The 9,310-nt window shown below is 31.8% G+C and overlaps 1 protein-coding gene across 2 annotated transcripts; it reads left to right on the top strand.

Annotated features, from left to right (window-relative positions):
* The first annotated feature begins 2,617 nt into the window (after positions 1-2,617).
* Positions 2,618-8,854, top strand: LOC115979843 (GTP-binding protein SAR2-like). Of its 2 annotated transcripts, XM_031101908.1 has the most exons (6): positions 2,618-2,704; positions 5,770-6,012; positions 6,054-6,129; positions 6,238-6,339; positions 7,087-7,209; positions 8,301-8,854. In XM_031101908.1, exons 3-6 carry the CDS (start codon positions 6,091-6,093, stop codon positions 8,616-8,618), a joined length of 582 nt encoding a protein of 193 aa, XP_030957768.1. In that variant the 5' UTR covers positions 2,618-2,704; positions 5,770-6,012; positions 6,054-6,090; the 3' UTR covers positions 8,619-8,854. The 2 variants fall into 2 exon arrangements, with proteins under 2 accessions (XP_030957768.1, XP_030957766.1); XM_031101906.1 differs by having other exon boundaries at positions 5,770-6,129.
* The last annotated feature ends 456 nt before the right edge of the window (positions 8,855-9,310 follow it).

Genomic DNA, 9,310 nt, shown 5'->3' with positions numbered 1-9,310 from the left:
TCAAGTTGGGTTAAAAAAAAAAAAACCTCAAACTTGAACCAGGCACACCACTATTAAAATATTTAGGTTCCAATAGAGTAATTAGGAAGAAAGTGAATAATCTCTTTTACATCAAGTTTCTATTGTATACATTTTAAGATAAAGATTTTGCCATACTTAAAAAGTTTAATGGTTTTATTGGATTTTGATTTCTACGTATATGAGAGTGATGCGTGGAAATTAACACTTAATGGAAGTATCAAAACATGGACAACAAAAGATGTAATGGGTAGTGTGTTATGGACTGAAACAGAAGCTACAATCATAATAATAGTTTCTGGAAGCCTGTTATAGTTTTAGTCATTTCTTAGGGTGATTCTCAAAACACCATTTTAGCCTTTAATAAAGCAAGATCGTTCAAATTTCGATTGAGAGGTATAGTGAATGTTGGAAGGGACCTCAAAAACGTGCTAGCAAGAAGCAACCTTCAGAATATGGGACTTTTGTTATTCCCATATGGAGCCCAATTTGTTGGTCCATTAATTTGGAAACTGTGGGCTGCTCTTTGTTCTTCTTGGGCCTCATCCCATGTCCTCCCTTTTCTTTTTAGGAGCCCCAAAAAAAAGGAACTTCTGAATTGTTTTGTCTGCTTTACGAAAATCAGCAACAACAAAAAAAGATCCATAGCAAAATGCATTTGAATTTTTTTTTTTCTATGTTAAGAACTTATTTGTTAACAGTTAACAAAAGTTCTAGTTTTGCCTTGAAAAAAAAAAAAAAAAATTTAAATGTTGTACGTAACCAAATAAGTTTAAAAGAAACTATCTATTTTTTTTTTTTTTTTGGTATATATATATATATATTTATAATTGTTTTCACAGTGCTTTTCTCAATTTACTAGTGATAAATGGTGATTGGAATATCATTTTTACCTGGACTACAACTAATACTACTTATCCACCAATTATAATAAACAATATTAGTAATTCTTCAATATTTAAACTTTCGACTTTCGAGAGTACACTGTGATGATATTTTCATTTATCATATAATAGTTGATTTTATTATTTAAAATACATGTGGTAAAATTGGATCTGGGCCCAATAACCCGACCTAAAAAAGAAGATAAATACTTGACAATTGACATGGCCTATGATTTTTTTTTCCTGGGTAAAAAAAGGGGTCGAACCTTACCCAATCCGTTTTTAAAGGGATTTTTTTTTCTTTTTAACATATCAGATTTAGGTGGGAAAATTTTATATATATCTCTTTCATGTTTCACATGCACATTTAGAGCACTTGCAATGGTGATGCTAAAATTGCTAAAATGCTAAAAAGCAGCTACAATGGTGGAGGTATATCTAATTTTTTTTGCTGATAAGGGAAATTTTGTGGCATTAGCAAACTCGTCCATATTAGGCAAAGACGACGGGCCTAATAAACAGCCTCGCTTGCACATTCATAGCCCAACAACGAAAGGTTAAGGTCGACTGTTTCACCTCGAAGTTGACGGCTGCACCTTGAAGTCAACAAACACCTAAACAAGACGATTAGAATATATAGACGGGATAAGAAATTGATGGAGTGAAGCTGAAGAGGATAAGCAAACCTTTGACGAGGCTGATGTGGCCTTACTTGGCCTCCATGCATGAGCATATAAGGAAATATTTTGTGCCCCATGTTTAACTCTAATCAAGAGAGTCTTATAAGGAAAGGATCTCGTAAGATACGCGAATTAAAGAAGATCTCTCCCACAAGAAAAGATCTTCTACGCTAAGGAACGAATATCAACCCCATGCTACTATAAAAACCTAAAGGCCCTCACAAATCAAGGTACGCATAATTCCCCTAGCTCTGACACTCTAGAATTGTGAAAAGTTTCCAAACTTAACATTCGAAGGGTTTTTGGCTGGTACCACACTGGTACTCTCTTAAGGTCTTCTTTATTTTTGTTTCGTAGGTGTTATCTCGAACACGTGAGGACTATATGACTTACCGACGATTTTTCAACATCATCATTTGCAAATGGTGAACAATAAACTTCTATCTTTACAAGCTCCCTCTAGCTCCAAAGGGGGGAAAATTGTTGTTTATTTGGCAATTGTGGGTGATAAAGAAACAAAAATAAAGAGAGATAAAGAGACAAAAAATAAAGTAAGAATAAAAAAATGATAAAAAAAATAGGGTGGTAAAATATATAAAAATAGTTTTTTAAGATACTAGAAGCTAAATTTTTTAGGGCCGTGAATGCTTTTAGTAATTATGGTGATAAAATATTGTATCTAAAAAATATTAGATTGTGGGAACTTAAGAATTTTCAGTTGCATTTTGTTATCTTGCTTTCGTAAAATAGAGTCTTCTCATGTTACACGGCAATGTAATATACCTATTATAACTTACAACTCATTTATTAACAAAACATGTCTTAAGCATTGATAGTTTATCTCTTTGGATCAAAGAGAATTATTATTTTATTGAACAAACTATTCTCTAATATATAATTTTTTTTTTTTAATGTTTAATGAAGTTTCTCGTATTTCCTTTAAAAAAAAAAAAAAAGGCCAAAATGGGACTGCACTGTAGATCTTTATAAAGTGTTCTATAAAGGATGGGTTGGGGTCACATCAAAAAGAAAAGAAAAACAAGGCCAGGCTGTCTGTTCAAACTTTCTCAAGTTCCTCCGTCTATAAAAACCGGTCTGGTTATCCCTCATTTCCTCACTTAGGTGACTCTCTCTCTCTCTCTCTCTCTCTCATTTCTTAAGCACTTTGAGCTCATTTTTAAAGCTGTGTGTCGTTTTTAAAGCTCTGTGTTAATTTGTATTTGCGTTAAGTAATATTTGACATCATGGGTGTGTAGTATTGGGAAAGGTAGATTTCTCAATCTATCAAATTATCTTTAATGGGAACATTAAGTTAATGATATATTCAATATGATGATATTGTGATTGTAGTTTAAATTTCATATTTACTCTTGAGAATGCTTGCATCTTTTGGGGTTGCCTAGTTCTAACTCTCTTGCTTACTTTAATTTAATGGAATCCTTTCTGTCATAGTAGGGAACATGACTTACATGATTGAGCTAAACTCTAACCAAAATACCAAGCAAATGAAAAAATTTTGGTGTTCAAATATATTCTGTATTTATTAAGTTTCTTTTACATATGAGCTTTGCTATCCCAGCTGGTCTTCTGTAATTGTGTGTGCTTATGTTATGTTATTGCTTTCTATTCCGTATTTGATTCATGGGATTTTGGTGATAGCACAATATTTTGTTTTAGAAGGTGTGCTAATTCTAATAGTGTCTCGACCTACCAAATTTATCAGGTCAAATATTAATTACATTGCAGATCTCTTGCATATTATAATATATATGGAGTTTCATAATTTTGCTAGTACATCATTTTCTCACTCGTTGATTATCATTTCTTGTTAGTTGTGTTTAAAATACTATTCTAAACACAATGGTGATCCTTCTTATCTCTTTTGAGATTCTGGATTTGGGAAACTTGGCAAATGTCTCAATCCACACCTAGATGGCTAGATCACTCCGCCATCCACCCACCGACCCACGCCTAGAACTTGATCACTCTGGGACCCACGCACCGACCACGCCTAGAACTTTATTATTAGTATTTTATTTTTTATCTTGGTAATTGAAATAAAGAATAATAGTGTGAGAGATGGGTTAGTATTAGTTTCCCCATTTTAGGGTAAGTTCCCAATTTAGAGAAAAATGTTCAAAATCTCTACTAGTTCTTCATTTTTGGGAAGCATAGCTCATTCCCCGAACTAGGTACATTGCTGTCCTATATCTAGTGAAGCGGAAAAATTTCATATGCGTTCAACACATGAGATACGATCTCTTAGGAAAGTATGGCTCGTTCCCCAAAATCCCAAACTAGGATCTGCTTATTTGGGAGAGGATGATGATAAATTTTATATATGTATATTTAGGGTAGATTACTTATTCAATCCCTAACTCTTAGGTTGTGTGTTAATTTGGTTTCTAATGTTTCAAATTTGTCAATTTTGTTTCTAACCTTTTGATATTGTGTCAATTTGTTCTCAACATGGATCTGTCTTTGTTGAGAAAGAGAGAGACATCTCATTTCAATTTGGAAATTTTTGCTGCCAAGTTTGATTTGGGAAAGAGAATTAGAAACTGGTTTAAATTGAGTGGGCAAACCACATTAAACAAGTTCAGCTCTTCTTCCCAAGTTGATGTGTGATTTTTTGATAATAAAAACTGATCACATCACTAAAAAAGTCATATCATTACTTTGTTAGATATATTAACAAGAAAACTATCATAAGTTGGTAGAGGAAATAATAACACTCATTTTTTAAATTTCAAGGATAAAAAAGCTAACTTCAAAGGGTTGGCTTTATGGTTCCTAAAACATTATAATATCTATGAGATCCTAAGTTCGAAATCTCTTGTTAGCATCTTTGGGCTACCCTCAATGGGATTCTTTTGTGTAATAACCTAATGTGTTTGAGATGGGGGGATTACATACACCCGAGGGAATAGTCAAATCCTCAAATAGGTCTAGACATCCTTATTTGTATAAAAAAAAAAAAAAAAAAGGACAATTAAATGTTCGTAGGTTAACTTTAAAGATCAACAATGTATTTTGACCCTTTTTTAATAATATATTTTAGATTGTTCAATCAAAATGATCACATAATTGATTCTAAAAAAAAAAAATTATCACATAATTGTATTGACCAACAAAACCATAAGTATTTCTTCAAATATATTTGAATTCAACCTTGTGGTTAAAAAACTACACAATTAAATTTAATTAAAGAATCTAAAATACAAAAAACTCTAAATAAGTTAAGATAGAATGTTGGTGGCTTTGCTTAAAGCATGAGAAAGTCTATAGACAAAAAATATTGAATAAAACTTCTGACAATTGCTGATGTGGCAAATTATTAGTGACAAGTAAAAAAGTAGCATCGATGGTGAACTTTTTAGATGAAAACTAGTAAAAACTTGACAATTTAATTGTTGTGAAAAATGTAGTAAATTTTTTTGCGTAATGTAACATTGTTCATAAAACACAACTATTTTAGGTCCACGTTGAACCTTTCACGCTCTTGCAAATTCTTCTAGGATCACAACTTTTATTCTGTATTTTTTTTCGTAATTATGACGTGATCTATCACTTTCATATGAGTTTACAATTTTTTTTTTTCCTCTATTACTCACAATCTACTACAGGAAAATTATGGTAGAAGTTGTGTTCATATATTTTATCCCGTTATTTACTTTCTTTTTTTGTGGAAAGATCCTGTCATTTACCATTAGTTCAGTTGTTTGTGGTAAACTCATGACTGAATGGTAATAAAAATTAGGCCTGGATAACGAGTTTTTTAATTGTCAAATTTTAAGAAATTTTTTATATAACTTTTATAAAAAATATAAAAGGAAAGTAAAAAAAAAAAAAAATCAGTTACTTTTTGTTCTCATAAATAAATTATGAAAATATTACCTAAATTAATAAGGCATTCCTTAACTTTTTTTTTAGTAAAATTTATTTATAATCTAATTTATTTATGATTCTAGTTAATAAATACTCTTAACGCATTAAAGCATTTGTTAATTGATAATTTTTTTAAAAAATTAATACCATTTTTACGAAGAGTATAAACATTTGTAAAAGTTTTTTTTTTTTTTTTTTTTTTTTTTTAATAAAAAATTTCTAAAAGTAATCGTTAAACCAAAGGAGATTTGCTAACTTTTCTCTTTACTTAACTCTACTGCTTTGCACTTTGGAAGCAGGCTATCCCTTCCTTTCACCTGTCATTGCTGTCAACACTTTGACTTTGTATCCCTTCAAAACAAAACAAACACTTGACCATGTACAAAAACAAGCATGGACGTGTTGTGATAGAGTTGGATATATACACCTTAAACATAAACATTGACACTACCACCAAGAAGAAAAAAGAAGGTAAACTCCTCCACCATAGCCAACGTACCAGTAAAAATACAATCAGTCTCCTTCTCTGTTCTCTCACAAACATACAAATACAATCAGTCTCCTTCTCTGTTCTCTCACAAACATACATACTACAACAAAAGAAAATAGAAGAAGGAAGGATGGATTTGGTCAATTGGGTTCGTGATCTCTACTTTGAGGTGCCACTCTCTCTCTCTAATTTCTTAAGCAATTTTTAAAGCTTTCTGTTAATTCTTGAGTTTTTAGTTTTTTTTTTTTTTTTTTTTTTTTTTTTTTCCTGAGAAAAGCTGGAGGGCTTTTATATCTTCAAACCAAAGGGTGCCAACGTGTTGTTCGTAGGCAATGATGAGAGCTGCAAAATGGCGGTGATTTCGAGCCTCTCAGACGAGGTAATTCTTTTTTATACTTTTTTTGGCTCAGGAGATCAAGAGTGCATTTTTAAGAAAAATAAATCCTGGGTTTTCTTTTTCCTGCTAAGAAGGGAAGGTTCGATTTTGTTTTTCACTGAAAATAGAATTATGTTTCTGCTGTGGAAAATTCAATAGTAGTAAAGAAGATATTAATTAAAAAAAAAAAAAAAAACAGGAGTTTGATGAAGTATGCATTTGGTGGGCTATATAATTTTGGTAGATTCTGCCTTGTGTGTAATAATACCTAAGGATGTACTATTTGAGGATGGTGGAGATGAAAAGTTAAACTTTTCATTTCAACCGTTAATTAGAGAAAGTAAAAAATGTTACTTTTTTTTTTTTTAATCTCTAATCCGACAGCTGAAATAAAAAATTGGGTTGTTTAACTTCACATCTTTGCCATCCATGAATCTGAATCCAAGTAAATGAAATTGGTAAATGCAGAATCTAAAGATTTTAGGTTAAGAAGGTGTAACAGAGTTCATAGATTAGAGAGTGACATTAGTAATAGTTAAGAATGAGATAGATACAGTCATTTGTATTAGTGAATGTGAGATTTTTAAGCTTTAAAGCTGGAACTTTTAACAATGAAAAAGCTTTTTTTTTGGTTTGATTTTGATTCTCAGCTAAAAAATGATGGATTGGTGTTTTGTTTCATTTGACTACCATTGATTTGATATTCTTTTTTGTGGGTATTGAATCTCTATGGATGAATGAATATTGCAGAATGTTGAGCCAGCGCTGTATTTGACATCATGGGTGTCTTGTATTGGGAAAATCATATTCAACTTTTTTGATTTAGGAAGACCTCGGATAGCTCATGCAGTTTGGAGAGACTATGGTGCCAAGGTACATTTCTCAAATTGTCAATTATCAATTGTCAATTATGTTTGACAAGAATATTTAGTTAATGATATGTGCAATATGATGATATTGTGATTGTAGTTCAAATTTCATATTTAGTCTTGAGAATGCTTGCATGTTTTGGGGTAGCGTAGTTCTAACTCTCTTGCTGTGTTAGACCAGGCTGTTTTATCTGATGCAGTTCCTGAACTCTCTGTTTTAGTTAAATGGAATCCTTTCTGTCCTAGTCTGAACATGACTTTCATGATTGTGACTAGTTTTTGCTAGTAAGCCGGATTCTAATTCACCCTGATTTGAAGTTTGAACCATGATAAACTTTGAGTTGTGACTGTATATGCCATAAATTTGGTAGTGGTGAATGTTTTGGTTTAGAATGGAAAAGTTAGCCTTTGTTATATTTTAATTGATTTGGCTAACCGCTAACCAAAATATCAAGCAAATGAGAATTTTGGTGCTCTTACATTTGCTATATTAAATTTCTTTTATACTTCTCTCATATGCTTAAGCTTTGCTATCCCAACTGAACACCAGCAGCCTGTGAAATTGTTTTTGCTTATGTCGTTGCCTTGCCCTAAATCTTAATATACTATTGCCTTCATACTCCCAGGCAAACCATTCCATGTTTATATTTGATTCATGGAGGCAAACATTGATCATGGAAGTTCGGTTATAGCACATTTTGTTTTAGGTCTGTTTGTAGTGTCTCAACTTACATGATTCATTCTACCAAATTTATCAGTTAAAATATTACATTGCAGAGATCTTGCATTAAAATATGGAATTTCATACTTTTACTAGTACATCATTACATCTTACATGTTGATTATCCTTTCTTGTTTAGAAATTCTTTCTTGTTGGTTGTTTTAAATGACATTTGGGAAATGTTGAAAAAAAAAGGTGATCCTTATATGTCTCTTGAAATTCTGGATTGGGAATTTGGCTTAATTTCTGTCGGATTGGATAACAAGATGGAAAATGTTTCAAGTTATGCTTGGCATTGTGAGTTGCTCCACCATGCCATCTTCTTTGTTAAGTAATGCAATTTTGCTAAATACATTTCAATCTTTGTTCTGTAGATGGATGCAGTTGTCTACATTGTGGATGCTACCAGGGCCAATGAGCAATTTTTGGGGCCAAGAAGAGACCTGAATGATCTACTCTCTGATGAGGCCTTTGCCAATCTTCCATTCCTTATTTTGTGCACAACTCAATCTTTTGATTACCCAGAAGAGGAATTGTGTTCCCTTCTCAACCTGACCAATGTCACCACAGGGAAGGGTTTGTTAGAGCTGGCAATAGCAAATGCCCATCCCCTTGAGGTTTTTGTGGCTGAAAAATACAACACAAAGGAGTATCTACGTGGCTTCAAGTGGCTTTCTCACTACATAAAGTAGTGGTAAACTAAGAAGAGGCAGAACAAAAATCTTATGTACAACACAAAGGAGTATCTACGTGGCTTCAAGTGGCTTTCTCACTACATAAAGTAGTCGTAAACTAAGAAGAGGCAGAACAAAAATCTTATGTTTCACTTCCACTTTATACTCTATCAATCATAACTTGTTATCTATTTATGTATGTTATATATTTATGTATGTTACTTATAGTATAACCAAAGTTAAAAAAAAAAAAACGTGACACAACATGATTATGGTATTCAAAAACAGTTTTTTTATTATTGTAGGTTCTATAGATTCTGTGACTTTTAGAATTTAATTTTTCTTTTATATAATTTTTAAATGAACTTTGTGTATACATCCTCTGCATCAATAGAGTTCTTAAATTCTTCTTGTTTATTGAATTTGAAATGAGTGGATTTGGATTTTACTATGTCATCAAAATGGTCAATGTTTTACCCTATAATAGTAAAATCCAATTTACTCATTTTAAAATGAGTAAAATTGTAAATACAATTTTAGAAACTTTACAATGAAATTACCATAAAAACTCTAGAAAATTTTAATCCATGAGTAATACAGCATCACACATTAACCATGCAATGTATAAGCCTATTACCCTAGCCAATCCAAGAGAATATCCTAGTGGGCGTAATTGGTGGCAGTGATGATGGTTTTAGCTGTTGTGAGAA

This window comes from Quercus lobata, chromosome 3 (genome assembly GCF_001633185.2).
Source record: "Quercus lobata isolate SW786 chromosome 3, ValleyOak3.0 Primary Assembly, whole genome shotgun sequence".
NCBI lineage: Eukaryota > Viridiplantae > Streptophyta > Magnoliopsida > Fagales > Fagaceae > Quercus > Quercus lobata.
Note: the sequence above shows the minus strand (reverse complement) of the source record. Positions and strands in the feature narration are given on the sequence as shown.

Bases quoted from the DNA above. Each gene is read 5' to 3' on its own strand.
- LOC115979843 (XM_031101906.1), top strand. From the start codon at position 5,848: ATGTACAAAAACAAGCATGGACGTGTTGTGATAGAGTTGGATATATAC. The intron at 6,340-7,086 runs GTAATTCTTTTT...TGAATATTGCAG, and splicing joins TTTCGAGCCTCTCAGACGAG to AATGTTGAGCCAGCGCTGTA. The intron at 7,210-8,300 runs GTACATTTCTCA...TTTGTTCTGTAG, and splicing joins GGAGAGACTATGGTGCCAAG to ATGGATGCAGTTGTCTACAT.